The sequence below is a fragment of the Neoarius graeffei genome, chromosome 13, assembly GCF_027579695.1.
Source record: "Neoarius graeffei isolate fNeoGra1 chromosome 13, fNeoGra1.pri, whole genome shotgun sequence".
Taxonomy (NCBI): Eukaryota; Metazoa; Chordata; class Actinopteri; order Siluriformes; family Ariidae; genus Neoarius; species Neoarius graeffei.
Window position 1 is genome coordinate 34,943,697 of NC_083581.1, and position 19,933 is coordinate 34,963,629.

General features: G+C 41.3%; 1 protein-coding gene across 1 annotated transcript in view; it reads right to left on the reverse strand.

Annotated features, from left to right (window-relative positions):
* Positions 1–5,595: 5,595 nt before the first annotated feature.
* wu:fy63c09 (uncharacterized protein LOC797544 homolog) overlaps positions 5,596–19,933 on the reverse strand; it is a 76,197-nt gene continuing 61,859 nt past the window's right edge. The window contains exons 10-15 of the mRNA XM_060937631.1: positions 16,651–16,831; positions 15,666–15,722; positions 15,409–15,593; positions 15,074–15,270; positions 14,478–14,560; positions 5,596–6,244 (exon numbers count right to left, since the gene is read on the reverse strand). Coding sequence (XP_060793614.1) covers positions 6,137–6,244; positions 14,478–14,560; positions 15,074–15,270; positions 15,409–15,593; positions 15,666–15,722; positions 16,651–16,831 — 811 coding nt within the window. The 3' untranslated portion in view covers positions 5,596–6,136. The remainder of the gene's footprint in view (positions 6,245–14,477; positions 14,561–15,073; positions 15,271–15,408; positions 15,594–15,665; positions 15,723–16,650; positions 16,832–19,933) is intronic.

A 19,933-nucleotide genomic window follows, 5' to 3' on the forward strand; every position in this document is an offset into this window, starting at 1 on the left:
CCAACTCTGAATAGAAGGAACTTTCCCATCTCAGTGACTCTGAATATGGCCCAATGTGAACATTTTTGGGGTGAAATACACCTTTAAAGCTTGATGCTTGACTTTATCTAAATCCACTGAGCTGTGATTTATAACACCAGACCAGCAAGACCTCTCTCTCTCCCTCCCTCTCTCGTTCTTCTGACCCCATCTCGTTTTGTTCCATCTATTCCTCCCTTCAGCTGAACAAATGCCTTTCTCTGCCATTTGTTTTACTACTATGACCATTTTGTTTTTTGGAAGAGGTGAACCATAAGAGGACTGCAACAAAATGCACAATATGGCAAAGACCAACATAAGAGCAGAACCTGACCAGAAGCTCGTGCCTATGATGGCACCTCGTGACGTGATGGCTCGCAGATCCTCCAAACAAACCAGCAACCTCATTTATACTCCGCTGTGCCATTCTTTTCCTCTCTCTTTTTCTGTATATACAATGTCTCGATGTGAAAAATCATTGATCCGAGTCAGTAGATTAACCCATTTCTGTATGCTTAGAATTAGGGCTGGGCAACATGACAATATATTATTGATACTGTGGTAAATTACATCATGATTCACCCTTTTGAGGTAACCCAGGCTTTATGCCTTTTTAAAAAAAAAAAAAATTTATATAAATATTTTTAAATAATTTACATTTGGATTAAATTTGGTCCTGAATCTTTCAAAATGTTAATTTTATATTTAAGTATATACTGTTTAGTTTAAATAATGACATCATTGCATCAGTAGCCTTTAATTTTTTTTTTAATAATATATTGTGATACGATATTATCGTCATATCGCCCACCCCTACTTAGAACTTTCAGCCACTCCTTCGACATCTACTAGACGTATCGTTTCCGACACAAAACAAATCCGATTGCGTGTGCAGTATGAAAGGAAACATCTGGCAGATTGTGTCCTTTTGGCAACCTGATTATCAGGAAGTGTTAAATTTTGCTTTATGCCAAAATATGGCTGGCATCCAACAGACAAAGAGGACTGAAACGTAGTATTGTTGGTGTGTGTGTCCATGATTTGGCGCCTTGTAGTTTTTCCTCAAATGTAGTGATCCATTTTTTTTTTCCATCTAAAAGAGAAAAACGAGAATGCGAACGATATGGAATGATTGTCATCTGTGTAATAGTATTAACTTTTTTGTACCATGACTATTTAGGCAAAGTGTTTAATGTCTACATTGTAGGATTGTTATCTCATGTTTTACTTTGTACTGCAACAATACATCCTTCGTAACTGGAAAAGGATCGGTGTGTTCCTTGACTCCATAAACCTTTTTAGATAAGGTTGGTAAAAATACATGACCGTGACAGAGTGGAAAAGATACCAGAAACTCGAGTATCTACCTGAATTCAATGAAACATCTACACAAAGTAGATTTTAAAATGGCTAATTAAATATACAAGAGTTATTCTTCATTCTGACTGATTAAAACATGTTGAGTAATCCTCCTGAGATTATGGACTAAAATAAAAGTAGCTCTGCATTAGCCATTACTATAGAAACAATATAAACCTGTGATTTGAATTACAGCTGAAACATTTAACAGAACTGCTGTTATAGAAAATTAGGGGTGGTGGAGTGGTTAGCACTATCACCTCACAGCAAAAAGGTTCTGGGTTCAAGCCCAGTCACTGACGGGGGCCTTTCTGTGTGTTTCCCAAGCCCAGAAATGGAAGGACTGTGGCAGGAAGGGCATCTTGTGTAAAACTATACTCCAATCATAGGACGTGGACCCTGTGGTATAAATGTGACTAGTCCTTTGTGAATGTGAGCAATTAGCATCATTCATCCAAGTGCTGTGGTTACTCAGCTGGTTAATCCTCATCTACTGACTACATGGAGCTCAAGCTGAAGATGCCAGCGGCATCAGCGACTAATACACAGCATGACAGAAGAGTCCTGAAACTGCAAATCAGCCATCACTGCACAAGGATATGCACTTGGATTAAGACCAAAATCTTTTTCATCTGTACACTTGAATCAGTCAGGCAGTTCTGACTGTGATGTGCCATGTTCTTGTTAAAGCATATACGTAGAACCATGGCCTCACTTTCGTTTATAAATGCCTAGAGACCTCAAGAATGGCAGAGGAATAGTTTTAAGTGTTAACAATAAACCTAATACAGTAATTTTTACGATTAAAATAATTCATATAGGTAGCGGTCTGAGTGAATGACCTTGATGTTCATAACATCACAGCAGGAAGTCTATCGGTCTCATCGCCATTTCCGCTATACTAAAACAGAGCTGACTGCAACTCCGATCCTCCATTTTCAGCTAATTTATCATCATGCCACGTAGATGTGATGCTGACGGGTGCAGCAACGTGACAGAAGCTGGATTTATGTTGCATTCATGGCCCAAGAATGTTCAAACTGCAAAGATTTGGACGCGTTTTGCGAGAAGTTCACGGGCACATTGGGCAGCTACGAATTGGTTTCTCCTCTGCTCTGCACATTTTACTGAAGACTCGTACGAGACCTCTGATCTGTTGAGGAGCATTGGCTATAAGCCCGTATTGAAAGAGGGTGCAGTACCAACAATTAAAGAAAAAGAAAACAAGGAAAGGAAAGTATTTATAATTTTTTTAAGTGAGTTCAGTTGCACCAGTTCTCCCAGAGTGTGAGCCAAGGGCTGTTGGCAAAACCCAGGACGGAACAGGATGTGACCTATCGCTCAGGCAGTGACCTCCCCACGGTTGTTGCTAAAACCGGTGACATCCCATCCCAGGTTTTAGTAATTGCCTGAGCTGAGCAGTAATGGCGGAGTACTCAGTATGGAGAAAACAGAGAATGAGTGGAGCAGCCGTCTTATTTCTAAACTGGATATTGCTGCCATCTCACCCTCGCGTGGAAGAAGCGAATGAACGGAGAACTGAACATCAGACTGTTTCAAAACAATTGGCCACAAGCTCAGCCTTCAAGAAGCAAGAACACAGACGGGTAAGCTCCGACTCTAATTTGGATTAAAAAAAACCAACAAAAACTCGTTGTTTAGCTGCATTTAGATTAATACATGCAACTTGGTGGCGGCACGGTGGTGTAGTGGGTAGCACTGTCGCCTCACAGCAAGAAGGTCCTGGGTTCGAGCCCCGTGGCCGGCGAGGGCCTTTCTGTGCGGAGTTTGCATGTTCTCCCCGTGTCCGCGTGGGTTTCCTCCGGGTGCTCCGGTTTCCCCCACAGTCCAAAGACATGCAGGTTAGGTTAACTGGTGACTCTAAATTGAGCGTAGGTGTGAATGTGAGTGTGAATGGTTGTCTGTGTCTATGTGTCAGCCCTGTGATGACCTGGCGACTTGTCCAGGGTGTACCCCGCCTTTCGCCCGTAGTCAGCTGGGATAGGCTCCAGCTTGCCTGCGACCCTGTAGAACAGGATAAAGCGGCTAGAGATAATGAGATGAGAATGAGACATGCAACTTGTATTGTGTATTTAAGTTACCAGTATAAGATTATTTAATTTGCTTCAGAATGTGATCGTCTCAGTTCATCTGATTGTTTAATTAGCCTTTTACGGTTTATCAGTGAAAATGCATGCATGTACATGTATGTTGCATAAGTTATAACACCCATCCTGTTTTAATGAGGGTCAACTCACAATCAGTGAAGTCAAATCAGTCTTAGTTGAGCAAGTCAGTAACGGTATTTCTTACTTTCACCATAAATTTTTATTAATATGACTTTGGTCTATAACTGTAAAAGGCCTCGGCCTTAAAACCGGTTACTGCTGTGACGTCAAGCGCTCAGGGCGGGCTGGCTCAGCGGGGCAGCTTGAATGCCAACTTTGTGGTCGATTTTAACTCTCAAAAAAATATATATATATAAAATTCCCATTTATGCAGCATACAAGACTCAAGGATGGAGATACTATCCACTTAGAAATTTATTTAAAAATAAAGGTTCTGCGTATCTCCTTTAATGTCCCCTGCACATTTTTATACACTCACCCGCTCGGTCTTAAAGGTTCTCATGATTCTTTCTCCATTTAAACTTGGACTAGGACCTCCATCCTACCTTCAACACACACACACACGACTGAGGTCATATCTGGTTTTCCATTTTCCTAGATTTCTGCCACTGTCTTTTACCAGACTTTAAAAAAAAAAAAAAAATGTTCACATTTGTTGTGATTACTTTTGTGGCCTGAGCATTTAGCTAAAGACTAGGATTTTGGCGTGTGTAACAAAAACAGTAGTGTTCTGTAACACGAGTAAACCTGAATCTGTGTCAGAGGTCTGTTCTGAAAAAAGGTTTAATCACTGGGGGAGTTTAAAAATAGAGAACAGCTCACAGTGTGCACATTTGGGATTTGGGGAAGAAAAAAAAAAGGGGGGGGGGGGGGGGACGAAAAAACCCTGTAATTGATTCCAACTACATGAGGTGAATCAAGTTGATTTTTTTCCTTTTTTAGGAGTAGCTGAAAAGGTGCTTTCCACAGGACCAATGGCAGTAAATAAAGCTGGAATAACAAGACAACATGGCAGAAAAGGTGGCATTGTGTAACCTGTTCTTTGCATTCATTTGTTCACATTTAGTAAATGCTTTATCCTGGTTTGGGTCACTACAGGTTAAATTATTTAATATTTTTTCTTCGTGGATTCTGTTTCCTAAAATAAGTTCATTAGAAAATATTGATGCCAAGTACAAACAGAAGGCAAATGTCTTTTTACCTTTACTCAGAGCAGGTAGAGGAACATAAGCGTGTGTGTCGATTAACATTTTGACGATAACTTTGAGTACCACTATCGTTCCTTTTTTACTGGCTGTATACGTACTCAGTTTACACAATCTTTAATCTAACCTTAGAAGGCATACACTAGGACTGGAACAACGGGAATAGACCTCAATTTAAAATCAACCAAACATTAAATATAAGGCAGCTTTGGAACAGCCACTGGATGTCAAATTAGCCTAAAAATACAGAAAAGCTGAGGTTTTTCTGCCTATATAGCATTTTTACACCTCAAATTTAAGAAACCATAAATACATTTCCTTAAACTTTCCTCCTTTTGATTTACTTCTGGGCAGCACGGTGGTGTAGTGGTTAGCGCTGTCGCCTCACAGCAAGAAGGTCCGGGTTCGAGCCCCGTGGCCGGCGAGGGCCTTTCTGTGTGGAGTTTGCATGTTCTCCCCGTGGGTTTCCTCCGGGTGCTCCGGTTTCCCCCACAGTCCAAAGACATGCAGGTTAGGTTAACTGGTGACTCTAAATTGAGCGTAGGTGTGAATGTGAGTGTGAATGGTTGTCTGTGTCTATGTGTCGGCCCTGTGATGACCTGGCGACTTGTCCAGGGTGTACCCCGCCTTTCGCCCGTAGTCAGCTGGGATAGGCTCCAGCTCGCCTGCGACCCTGTAGAACAGGATAAAGCGGCTAGAGATAATGAGATGAGATTTACTTCTTAATCATACCGAAAGTATATTCCTGCAAAGATCATGCTGTATAAGGACAGTGTTTAAAAACAGTCAGTCTGTGACCATGTGAAGGATTTTCTCAGCAGCTACACATGATACACTGATGAGATTCATGACTCTGTGATCAATATTCAATGACACAAACCATCTTTATAATAATTCATCTGGATTTATTTTGGGTTAAGATTCCTTGACATTATTTCAGCACAAGTTAAGCAAAGTCCCAGACTTTCAAGGAGTTTGAGTGGGAGATCGCTATTCACAGTGTCATTTAGTACAGCAGATGTAACCTACATCAAAAAGTATCCTGTGCAGATTACAAAAAACATGCAAAACATTAAAAAAAAAAAAAAAACTAAAAGCTTTTTAAAAATCTAATATAGTGTTAGTCCGTCAAATCTCAAGCCCTCTTCACAATCCAGTTAGCTTATCTGCAACACAACACTACAGTATCATTTGGCTTTGGGATAAGAGTGAATAGATAAACAGAGCAGAACAGTACAGGTCAAGAGGATGAACATACAGTTATTAATAGACAAACCAGTGAGTGAGTAAGTAATGTGCTTACTACAGTGGTACATTTGATTGTGTTGGAGATTAAGTAGACGGAAGCCAATGAATACACACAGATGACAAATACTTTTTACTTCCCATATGTAAACACTTGTTGCTGTATCCATCCTGCCCGTTTTAGAGTACCTGGATGTAATTTTTGGGCACGATGCCACGTCGGCCAGCGAATTCCCCCACAAACCATTCCTCATCCACCTCCTCCAGGGAGGACACCACATCCCCAACCTGCACGCACACAGGAAAAAGAAAAAAAACTAATTTGAAACCCAAACAAACATTCTCTTACACCAGTGTAATGACATCCGTGAAGTGCTGTGGATATCATTGCTGGCTAAGGATATGCATCACTTGATGTTGAAAAAGTTCCGTGAATAAATCCATGTCAGCACACATTTTAAAATGTTAGGGCGGCACGGTGGTGTAGTGGTTAGCGCTGTTGCCTCACAGCAAGAAGGTCCGGGTTCGAGCCCTGTGGCCGGCGAGGGCCTTTCTGTGTGGAGTTTGCATGTTCTCCCCGTGTCCGCGTGGGTTTCCTCCGGGTGCTCCGGTTTCCCCCACAGTCCAAAGACATGCAGGTTAGGTTAACTGGTGGCTCTAAATTGACCGTAGGTGTGAATGGTTGTCTGTGTCTATGTGTCAGCCCTGTGATGATCTGGCGACTTGTCCAGGGTGTACCCCGCCTTTCGCCCGTAGTCAGCTGGGATAGGCTCCAGCTTGCCTGCGACCCTGTAGAACAGGATAAAGCGGCTAGAGATAATGAGATATGAGATTTCTTAATGAATTCTATTTTCTCCAAAACTGAATCACAAATGCTGTACTATTGGGCATAATAGGCACTACATTTAACCTTCTTAAAACCTGTTACACTCTATGTAGTGAGCATATATAGTGAATTGAAAGCCATTTGGTATTCTGCCTAGCTGGAAAACAAAATATCCTAATGATGTGTCAAGTGGCTATACTGTTTTTCCAAATCTCTCAGGGAACATAAGTAGGCTATAAGAGAGTGTGTTTATAAAAAAAAAAGCTAACTATACTGAATTAAGTGTTCCCACGTGCTATAAAGGAGACTTTCATCCTACCGCATTTCGAATACTGTACTTCATTACTACTGGATATTACTAATGGTCTCTATGATAAACTTGAGAAAGCCAATTGATTTGGTCTTGGATCCATTTTCAAACTGCCTTAGGACTCTTCATACCGGTATAAAGATGCTTTAGACATAATCAATCTACAGACACTTGAACCCTGACAGTCGTCCCATTCCTCATCCTTGGTTTACCAAGCCTTAGTTTCTACCTGTGGTCCAAACTATATAAAGGAACTCTTTCAAATACAACAAAGCTGTTATAATTTAACAGGGGGTAACTTCAGACTAGCACAACCAACACCGAACAGCAAATGGACTCACAGATCATTTAGCTATCTGGTGACTCGTATGTGAAACAATCTCCCTACAAAATTGAGACATCTTGGTTCTTTAATCGTATTTAAAAGCACTATAAAGAAAACGAATCTTACTAGTGGCACATTGTGCAACTGTAATATTTGTGATCAATAGAGTTAAATTTCATTGCGTTAGTTATATTTTTGACTTAACGTAGTTCAATGCTTTTTTAAAAGCATTTTAATTTAGATCTTTTATTCGTTCGAAAGTATTTGTTACAAGCTTTTGACGCATTGTACATAGACAATAAATAAAGCCATGATTGATGAGTGACTGATGATGGGACATAAAAATACACATTTTACAACCTACTTATAATGAGGATTACATTTAAAGGGGATATATTCTGGGGGGAAAAAAAATCAATCACTTTTTCAGTGCTTGTGCACATCATTTTCCCTTTGGAGGTTGTAACACCCCTAGGGTGCTTCTGTTAGGACCTGGTCCAACAGTCGCTGAAAATCGGGTTGAGACATCATTGTCCGTCTTATCTGCTGAGCATCCGTGCCCAGCAGATTCCCAATCCTTGTCCATTTCCCTGATCGATTCTCGAACAACGGTTGCTTCTGAATACTGTTGTTCTCCATGCGGCAGATGTGCGCCAAGTATTTCAGCCTTTGTTTCCAGCAAGTGAGTCCGATTGGGGGGGGTGTTTGGGTCATCTCTTGCAGATTCCTATTGGTTAACCGGAACCCCCAGTCCACCTCTCCCTGAGCATCAGAAACTCCTGGGTCAGCAGGATTCTCTCTTTTGAAACCACCTTTGATCATACGACGCAGAAAGCCGTTCCATACAACTTCTATTTTGTTGAGATCATCGGAGGATATTTGCCATTTGACACTGTACAGCAAGGATATCTGCCATTTGACACTGTACAGCAAGCGAGATCGAACACAAGCAACAAGGAATTTCACCCTAGTTGACAGTAGAATGCGGTTCATGCTTAAGTTCATTCCACTTTTGAAATGCAGCACCAATTCTTATACTGAGTGAGAGGTATCTGTACTGGTGTTGCGGATACTGTGCCCAAGATATTTAAAATTGCGCATGTTCTTGATTTTATTACCAGCAATGGAGACAAGGCTTTCTTCTCCTTTGATATCTTGACGGACATTGAAAGCCATAGTTTCTGTTTTTACATACGACATTTGCAAACCAAAATGGGTAAACGTTTCATCGTTGATTTGGAGAATTGCTTGCAATTGCTCGATGGGTTCGGCAAAGATAGCTAGATCATCTGCGTATAACAGGTCAGTTATATGATTTTCTATCACAGGTGCCATCTTGCGTAGTTCTCTAGGTGACACTTTGTTTGGAATACAGAACTTGATTGCAAAGCCTGCTTCTGGATACACTTTTGCTATCTCATACCGTGCAACTCTGACCACAAAGTCCATATAGATATTGAAAATGAAAGGGGATTCCATTGCACCTTGTCGACATCCAACTAGAGTGTCAAACAGGTGAGTGGATCCTTTAATGTAGGCCTTTGGGCCAGTATACAAGGCATATAGGACTGCTACTACAGTCCCTGACAAAAGTCTTGTCGCTTGGGTACAAGTTGACCTTAAGTGCCCCTCAAATATATGTCTAATCAATTTTTTTTTTTTTTACAAGAAATGGCTAATTTCAATCCCAACAGCTTTTGAAATAATGTTTTGGTGCCAAACGAAACTGCTGAAAAGCATTCTAACGTTCACAGCTTGGTAAAGCCCACTGAGTCAGTTTTTGCAAAGACAAGTCTTGTCGCCTTGTCATATGATGCACCCAATCCTAGATTACAGCCTCACCTGTGATCAATAATTGATCAATCAATTAGTGGGTGTGTATAAAAAGAACCCCAGCACACCAGACCTTCACATCAACTGCAACTTGACCTCTGACAACATGCCTACGATTCACCCTGAGACCAAAGTGTTGATTATCAAGAGGCTGAAGACCAGATCCACTGCTGAGGTGGCTGACACCTTCAATGTGTCTCAGCATCAAGTACAAAGAATAAGAAAAAGATTTGAAGAGACTGGAGAGGTTTTTGACAAGCCCAGGTCTGGCAGACCCTGCAAGACAACTGCTTGGGAGGACCGTTTGTTGGCTCGAAAATCCAAGGCCAGCCCCTTTTCCACTGCAGCAGAGCTCCACCAGGCCTGGTCACCTCAAGTCCCCGTGTCAACCAGAACAGTTTGTAGAATTCTGTCTCGAAATGGCCTCCATGGTCGAATCAGTGCCCAGAAACCAGCACTAACCAAAAGGCAATTAAGAAAACGTGTGGCATTTGCCAAGGCCCACAGCCTGCTAAAAGGATGAACGCTGGAAAAGTGGCAGAAGGTGGATGTCTCAGATTAATCTTCAATTGAATTACATCACAGCCGTCGCAAATATTGCAGGAGACCTACTGGAGCCCGCATGGATCCAAGATTCAGCCAGAAAACAGTTAAGTTTGGTAGCTGAAAATCATGGTCTGGGGTTACATCCAGTATGGGGGTGTGCGAGAGATTTGCAGGGTGGAAGGCAATATCAATAGCCTAAAATATCAAGAAGTATTAGCTACCTCTTACATTCCCAACCATAAAAGGGGTCAAATTTTGCAGCAGGATGGTACTCCATCGCATACTTCCATCTCTACATCAAAGTTCCTCAAGGCGAAGAAGATCAAGGTGCTCCAGGACTGGACAGCCCAGTCACCAGACATGAACATCATTGAGCATGTCTGGGGTAGAATGAAAAAGGAAGCATGGAAGACAAAACCAAAGAATCTTGATGAACTCTGGGAGGCATGTAAGACTGCTTTCTTTGCTATTCCTGATGACTTCATCAATAAATTGTATGAATCATTGTCGAACCGCATGGATGCAGTCCTTCAAGCTCATGGAAGTCATGCAAGATATTAAATATGGATCTCACAGCACCACTACTTAATTCACTGATGTTATGCAACATATTTTTGTATTTGAAGTAAATTATTTGCTCAATTTTCACATTACTCTCTGTAGGCGACAAAACTTTTGTCTTGCCAAAATCTGACCTTTCTGTGTTCATTAAATGATCAATCTTTCTTCAGTGAAGCAAATTTATTTTAGTATATTAAACATAATTTGGGAGGGTTTTAGCTTTCATATGAGCCATTTCTAAAACCAATGGATTAATTAAAAGTCAGGTTATAAGCTGTTGTTTCTACAAAATGGATAAGTGACAAGACTCTTGTCAGGGACTGTAGTTGTGGACATCCAAAGCGAATTTCGAGGCATTTCATCAAGGCATCACGGGGTATCCAGTCATATGCTGCCTTCAAATTGACGAACGCTATAAACGATGCAGTTCTTGATTTGCTCGACTTTTCCAGGACCTGGCGCAGGACGAAGATGGCATTGACCGTTGATCTATTTGATCGAAAACCAAACCGCGATGGTAGTAGGACGTACTCATATACCTCGTGAGCTCTCTCAACGATGATTCCTGATACAACTTTAGACATGGTTGCAACAATACTTAATCTTCTGTAGTTCTCCGCACATGACCGTATGCCTTGCTTGTACAAGCAGCACGTAATGCTCGAAGTAAGCCACCTAACTGGTACTTGGAGGCAGGTCCACACAAGCCCAACCAGGACAACTAAATACTTCAATAGCCAGTCCAATTCTGCATACTTCAGGTGTTCCCCGTATACATCATCAGTTCCTCTACACTTGCCACTCTTGAGCTTCTATAGGCAGGTTTTAGTGTCTGTACGATCTGGTATTAATAATGGGTAGATCCTCAGGTGATTGGATGTATGGATACTCCTCTGAGTGTTCTAGCTCTGGGTGAGGTTCATATACACAGGGGCCCAAAGTGCTTGGAGAAGTGGTCTTCGAATTTAACTACAAGAGGCTTAAATGATCTTTCAAGCACAAGCATTCGGGTTTCTGGAGCCTGCCAACACACAAACTCTGAAATAAGACAAAACCAGTCAGTTTCTGCTTATTTCAGAAAGCATGTGCTTCAACAAGCCATTCAGATTTGGCTCCACTTTATATGTCATGAGGTGAGATCATTAGAATTATACTGTTGCCTCATCAGAGTATCTCCACTCATAGCCTGAGAATTACCTTTACCAATGAATATTCATGAGGAAAGTGCTACCTGATTGGCTGGTGGAAGGGGGTGGGGTGAGCAGTGGCTCATTATCATTTAAAGGAACAGGCCATTCTTCAAATCAGCCATTTTGAACAGGACTGTTTAGACAGGGTGAGAAGGGAGCTGTGGTGTTCTATCCTTATGGAATTTCGATCAAAGCATGTCACAGATATTTCATTAGGACCTCAGGGAACTGCGTTAACTTGTGGAAAAGGGATACAACACATCACCTTTAACATACTGACTTTACCAGAAGCACTCAGTGAAGATGTTTAAATGCTTTATGAATATGGGTTTCATGGAAATTGTTAAAGAAAATGTTACTAATTTTAATAAAATGCAAATACTGTGGGGGTGGAACAATGTATTGACATAATCGATTACATGAATGTTTGTTTGTATGTGGCACACTATATATTTTTATTCCTAATTATGGCCGCTTCTGCTCCCGGGTGTTCTAACAAGAGTGCTCTGAGAGCACAATATCCCCCGCTGGCAACTCTGCCATAACTCTGGTAAAATGTGACTAAATTGAATGAAATTGCAATAAGCGTATTACCGGCATATAAAGAATCCTGTCAAGTTTTGTGAAATTCCTCCAAAAATTGAGAGTTGATGATTTCAGAAGGGGAGTACCCTTCCTGGGACGGACAGACATCGCCAGGACATAATCGCCTTTCGGCCAGCAGGGGATAAAAATTGTGAGGGAAGTTGATTTCAGAAAGCAAGCACACCTTGGTGAAACTGCCAAAAGTACAAGTTTGTTAATAATCAAGGGCATAACTCTGGGAAAATTTGCCCAAATTAAACAAAATTTCAATATGCGTATAACCGTCATATAACAAAGCCTTTTGCCAAGTTTGGTGAAATTCCTCCACAAATTGTGAGAGGACTTGATTTCAGAAGAACGTACACTCTCATCAAATTGTCAAAGTACAAGTTATTTAATCAAGGGTTAAAACTCTGGTAAAATTTTCACAAACGAAATTAAATCGCAATCTGCGTATTACCATCATATAACAAGGCCTTTTGCCAAGCTTTGAGAAATTCATCCAAAAATTGTGAGAGGAGTTGATGTCAGAAGGCAAGCACACCTTCATGAAATTGTGAAAGTACAAGGTTGTTCATCAAGGGCCACGACTCTGGTAAAATGTGACCAAATTGAACAAAACAATATGCGTAGTACTGACATATAACCAGTGTTGGGCACGCTACTTTCAAAAAGTAATTAGTTATAGTTACTAGTTACTTTTCCCAAAAAGTAACTGAGTTAGTAACGGAGTTACTTTGTCATAAAAGTAAGTAATTACCAGGGAAAGTAATTATTCCGTTACATTTTGTGTTCCCCCCCCAAAAAAAAATCAAATTCAATTAGTGTAATCATAATAAAAGTGAATGTTAAATGTGTTTAATGACTGAAATTGGCACTTAACAGAACCAATTAATAACGTTATCTACACTATATTAATATTTTTGTGGGATAATGTGAGATAAGACATCTATCAAATTTAATATATTTTTGTAGTTATTAAAATTGTTATGTTACTAATTACTGGCCACTGACGAGGACAAACGCTTTGTTCCTCGACATAATGTGCATTGCACGTACACATTTTTGCCTTTTACTGTATTTCAAGTAATGAAAAGTCCTGGCTGTATTTCCAGTGTGAAAGCGCAGTGTTGGGCTGACCGCTCGCCATCGCTGTGTCTTCTCATTGAAAGTGTGCGCAGTAGTGCAGTAGGCGGAGCCGACCTATGTATGCTGTCCAAATCTACTCTGATTGGCTTACTATGCCGTTGTCTCGCATCTCCCCGCCCCACACTAAAGCAGAGGAAAGAAAGGCTGAACAAGCAGCGTGCCAGATGAGAACAGCTTTAATAAAGTAACGCATAGTATTTTATTGTAAGTAACGGGAACGGTGTTATAACGATGTAAAAAGTAATTAGTTAGATTACTCGTTACTAAAAAAAGTAACGCCGTTAATTTCTAACGCCGTTATTCCCATCACTGCATATAACAATGCCTTTTGCCAAGTTTTGTGAAATTCTTCCAAAAATTGAGAGAGGAGTTGATTTCAGAAGGAAAACACGCTCATGAAATTGTCAAATTATAATTTTGTTAATCAAGGGCTGTAACTCTGGTAAAACGTGACCTAATTGAATGAAATTACAATATGCGTAGTACCGACATATAACAAAGAATTCTGCCAAGTTTCATGAAATTTCTCCTAAAACTGTGAGAGGAGTTGATTTCAGGTGGTGAGTACCCTTCCCGGGACGGACATCGCCACGACATAATCCCCCTTCAGGCCTTTCGGCCAGCGGGGGATAAAAATGAGACCTGACCCCAAAAAACCTGAATCTGACCATCCAAAGTGTGGAAATTCTTTAAACAGAGACCTAATAAAATGGTGCACTGCATGCTTTGTAAGACTGAAATGGCCTCCCACAGCAGCACAACTGCTATGCACAAACATTTATGTAACCCATTAGATCAATACTTCGTTCCAGGCCTAAAATACTATAACTCCAAAAGATTAAAAATGAACACATTGTGATAAATGTACGAAACTGCTTCCTCCTGATTTTTTTTTTTGTCTGAGAGAGCAACATTTTTACTTTCTTTGGTTTATATGATACGAATATATTGAGTCTCTTTAAGTAATCAAAACTCAAACAATTTTTAAAGTCATTTCACAAGATTTACATGCACAGAGGGATTCTGTAAACCTTTTATAAACATAGATTAAGTTTAGTCTTGGACTGTATTACACAGACCATAAGGATGATTCATGTAATGATATCATGTAGAAGCTGTAATCAGATCTAGGAGGAGTCTGGAGTCTAGAAAACACAGGCAAGAACTTGCAATGTGGAAACAACACACACACAGACCTTGAGACAGAGTTCATCCTCAGACTCCGGAGTGAAATTATACAACGCTCGGCCTGTCTTCCCTTCTACACATACCTCAGATGCTACAGAAAGACAGACGACAAAAGAACAGAACACAATAGTCACTCTCGATATCCTTATTTTCCTTATAAAAGAACAGCATTTTAATAAGAAAGGAATAAAACAACATGATGCTGTTAGGAATATAATCAACAAGGACAAATGATTAAGCAGAGGGCCATTACCACCACAAAGTTGATTTTTTTTTTCTAGCAGCATGTCATGAAGTGTTTACTTGTCTTATGTCACAGCAATTACAATATTATTGACACTGTTCTAAATTGATGACACTGGAAACACTAAATCCTCACAAAAAAAAAAAAGAAAAAAGACTCTAAAGCGTTTATGTGGCGTGTCCAAAATACAAGTCCCTTCATAAGCAGTCGTATGGAAATAATTGAGTGCACCGATTATATAAATCTGACATCTTGCCTTGTCAGAGCTGCTGTTGTAGAAAAATACTCAACGATATCTGACCAATCAAGATTTGAGAATTCAGAGCTGTGGTGTACCAGACAGAAAACACAATTATATACCAGGGGGCTCAGGTGACGATTTTCTTGCTGGACTTTCCTGAACAAGCTGGACAAAATTCAAAGGGAAGAGCCCTGTGCGTCCGTTAAGGCTGCCACGCCCCCACTCTGCATCTATAGACTCCATTAGTGTGATGACATCACCGTCACGAAACGTCAGCTCACCATCCTCACCATCGAATGCAAAGTGTGCTCTATACCTGAGGAAAGAAAGAAAGAACAGATAAAGAAAGGGAAGCATGTGAGGGAGAGGCCGAGACGCAGGAGGAGGACATGCGTTAATTAGAAAGAATCATGTTCGTCAATGAGAATGTCTGAAATAGAAGAAGCATTAACACCTGACGTTGGTGTTTATCTCAGGCTGCTGCTCCTCCGTCTGTGGCTCTTTCTTCAGCTCCCGAGCTTCCTGAGAGACGGGTTCTTCTGACACCTTGACCTCATGTTGATCTTTCACACCTCCTGGGAAGCCTGGTGGACCTGCTGGTCCAGTCGTGTCATCAAGGGCAACAAACAGCTTCTCTTTCTGCAGAGGCATAAGAAAAGACTTTCACAAAGCTGATATTTACAAATGGATATGCGTCTTTGAGGTAATTACCTGAAGGTAGGATTCTTTAGGATCACTGCTAGGCGGGTTTACTTGAAGGATTTTGCTCTGCAACACACACACACACACACACACACACCATTATCAAGTCAGCTGAGTGCATCAACATGATGCAGATCTGAAATGTCTCTAGGGGTGTTCACACGGCAACTTTTACTCCGGTGTAGCACCGGGGCTGCCCCGGTAGAGCGTTCACACGGTACAAAGTTATACCGGTGTAGCCCCTGAAAGCTGCTTAAACCGGTGCAAATCTAACCCTGCTCGGGAGGTGGTTTAAGAAATTTACTCCGGAGTAAATGCTAGTTTGCGGGGCAGCACCGATATAAAATGGGACGTCTGAACGCTACGGGGTAGACTCGCTACGCGTGAGGAGAGTTGATTACATACGGGCATTGCATAATTTGCATCCTGGTATTTTGCGCTTCCAAAATGGCGAATATCAACAACAACAGAACTGCCTGTCTTCCAGTGTTGCCAGATTGGGCGGTTTTAAGTGCATTTTGGCGGATTTGAACATATTTTGGGCTGGAAACCGTCAGCAGTATCTGGCAACACTGGTGTCTTCATCCACATTGTTTTCCCGGCGGTTGGTGATGCCATGACAACAGGGAAAAGGAAGTACATTTTCACGCATGCGCATATTTCATTTCCGCATTATTACTATCGTATAGCACGGTCGCAAAAACTGCCGTGTGAACGCCAGTGGGGCTGCACCGGTGCTAACACGCTTCTCTCTAGTAAGCAGGTTTGTGACGTGTGAACGCTCCACAAAATTTACACCGGTGTAAGATATATCGCAACAAAATACATCGGTGCAGCATCGATGCAAATATGTGCCGTGTGAACACCCCTTCTCTCTCTCTGGCCATACTATCCACAATCCCATAACCTGAAGAAAAATGTTACTCGAACGACATGAAAAGAAATGCCGACAAATAGCACCACCTTTTCCAGTTTTTTTAAAAGCAGGCCTTACTGTGTTCTCTCTGTAGAGAGGATGCCCAGGCTTTGGTCTCGGTGGCAGTGGTGGTCCTCGTTTTACTCCCTTGTAACTTGAGTGCTGATTGGTTGTAGCGGGAGTCAGGGAGGAGGAACCTGCTGACTTACTCAACTTTACTGGAGGAGGACGCACAGGAAGCAGCTTACCCTCACTGGCTCTACAAAAATAAACAGTATAAGAATTTATTAAGCATTTATAATGGCAAAAATGACAAGAGTAAGGGAGTAGGAATGGTTTAAAAGGTCATAGGCAACGGTTTTCAATTTATGCACATTTGAAACTTTATACGTTAAAAAACCCTCTGTAATTTTCTTCTGGTCCCAAGAAGCATTGTTAATAAGTAATAATTAAAATAAGATAGTGCAGATCGCGGCGAATTTCTGTTCGGCGAGTTTTGTGACCACGTGGCACGTGACGTCATTCAACCGCTTGAGTTGAGTCCACTTCCGTTTACTTGCATTGCCGTTCGGCTTGAGTGCAGACGTGCGTTCAGGAATTTCCAAAGAAAAACCATGCCTTATTGTTGTGCAGTGAATTGTAACAACGGGACCGGTTCAGGAAGAAGTTTTTATACCTTTTTCCGAGAGAGGAGAAGAGGCGGAGAGAGTGGATTGGCTTTTTCCAAAAAAGAAGAGGCGGAGCGAGTGGGTTGGCTTTTCCCAAAAGAGAAGAGGCACCACAAGAGGGTTGGCTTTTTCCAAAAGAGGAGAAGAGGCAGAGTGAGAGGATTGGCTTTTTCCAAAAAAGGAGAGGAGGCAGAGAGAGTGGATTGTGCGCGTGAAGCCAGAGGGTTGTTTTTTTCCGGAAGAGGAGACGAGGCGGAGAGAGTGCATTGTGCGCATGAAACAAAATCAAGCAGTCAAAGAAGAAATGGAGCAGCAACGCTCAAGCAAAGAGGAGAAGATTGGAGGTAAACATTTTTACTTTTGCTTGCAATTGACAAGTCAAGAATCCTGAGGGATCCTGTACAATCATTGTGGAAATGAGACAAAGGGATATTTCCTCGCTTAGAGTCGGCTATAAATAGTATAATGCAGCGGATGGCAGGCTAACGTGGCCTACCGGCGCACTGTCCAGTAATCGTTACCTGTATCCACTAGGGAGGGCGGTTTAATTATTCTTCAAAAGGGCTCTTATTTAGTATTACGACGAAAGTAGGAATTTATCATAGCTACCATGATAAATTGTTTGGGCACGAGTCTTGTTGAGGTTCGGGGTCACCGCGATCAGAGACGGCCGAGTCGCCGTCCGATTCCGAGGCCGCACGGTCAAACCAGTGAGCCACATTCACCGATTGCTTTGCAATGGCCAGAGGTTCATACATATATGGTTTCACCTCTCGATATTCAATTTGGAGGCTTCCTACTTCAAAATCGTGATCGCTTTCAGACATTTTACACAACCTCTCACGACCAAAGTCCGTACACGTGTGCTCGGTTCGCAAGTAAACACAGAACTGCTCCCGGTCTGTTTGGCTTGAATGACGTCACGACGACGGTCCCCTGGTGGTGAAAGTGCGCATAAGTGAGATGTAAACAAACCTTCGGAAATTGGGCAAAACAGTATATTTTAACCATTTTATTCAATTTTAGGGTGCAAATTAGACACCAGGAAGATTGAATTCGCTTTTTGGGTTGTTCTTCTAGACAATAAAGTTGATATTCTACGTTTCACCTCCGACCCTTGCCTATGACCTTTAATGTTGAGCTGAAATGTAAACAGATGTACTTACTAATAACTGTCAGTAGACTTGGGGTGATTAGGTGAAATTCAATTATGATTACTTCTAAAGTTTAGATTACAAATCACGATTACATCACAGGTACTACAATTATGATTATTTGAGCACAATTACAGCAAATACTATGCCAAATTCTGTTATGGACAGGTGCTTTTGACCTATTTGGGGACAAATTTGGGCACTTATGAGCAATACTATTCAATGAATCAAATGATGAAAATAAAGAAAAGAAAAAAAAAAACACCCAAGAACGTTAGTTTTACTTGCAACATTTATTATAATTTTTCATTATGCATGTTTTCACATGTACAGTGCTGAGCGCAAATGTGTACACCCCCTTTGAAAAGTAACATTTTAAACAAAATTTCAGTGAACACAAACAATTTCCAAAATGTTGAAAAGGCAAAGTTTAATATAACATCTGTTTAACTTATGAATAATATAACTTGGATTACACATTTTTTCAGTTTTACTCAAATTAGGGTGGTGCAAAAATGAGTACACCCCACAACAAAAACTACTACATCTAGTACTTTGTATGGCCTCCATGATTTTTAATGACAGCACCAAGTCTTCTAGGCATGGAATGAACAAGTTGGCGACATTTTGCAACATCAATCTTTTTCCATTCTTCAACAATGACCTCTTTTAGTGACTGGATGCTGGATGGAGAGTGATGCTCAACTTGTCTCTTCAGAATTCCCCATAGGTGTTCGATTGGGTTCAGATCAGGAGACATACTTGGCCACCATTAGACACTGTTGCTCAAGGCTTACCTGCGTATAAAACTAACTTAAATCATGGCTTTAAATCCTAACAGCCACTGAATCACTTTCACCCTGTTCTTCTTCAGAAATCCAACAGTGGCCTTAGATGTGTGTTTAGGATCATTGTCATGTTGGAAAAGTGCACGACGACCAAGGACAGGGAGTGATGGTAGCATCTTCGCTTTCAGTATAGAGCAATACATCTGTGAATTCATGATGCCATCAATGAAATGCAGCCCCCCGACACCAGCAGCACTCATGCAGCCCCACATAAGGACACTGCCACCACCATGTTTCACTGTAGGCACCATGCATTTTTCTTGTATTCCTCACCTTTGCGACACCATACAGTTTTGAAGCCATCAGTTCCAAAAACATTTATATTGGTCTCATCGCTCCAGAGTATAGAGTCCCAGTAGTCTTCATCTTTGTCAGCATGGGCCCTGGCAAACTCTAGGCGGGCTTTTTTGTGCCTGGGCTTTAGGAGAGGCTTCTTTCGTGGACGGCATCCATGCATGCCATTCCTCTGCAGTGTACGCCATATTGTGTCACGGGAAATAGTCACCCCAGTTTGGCTTTCTACTTCTTTAGATAACTGCAGTGAACTTGCATGCCGATTTTCTTCAACCCTTCTCATCAGAAGACGCTCCTGTCGAGGTGTTAACTTCTGTGGATGACCTGGACATCTCTATGAGATGGTTGCAGTTCCAGCTTTCTTAAATTTTTGTCCCACTTTTGCTACAGTATTCTG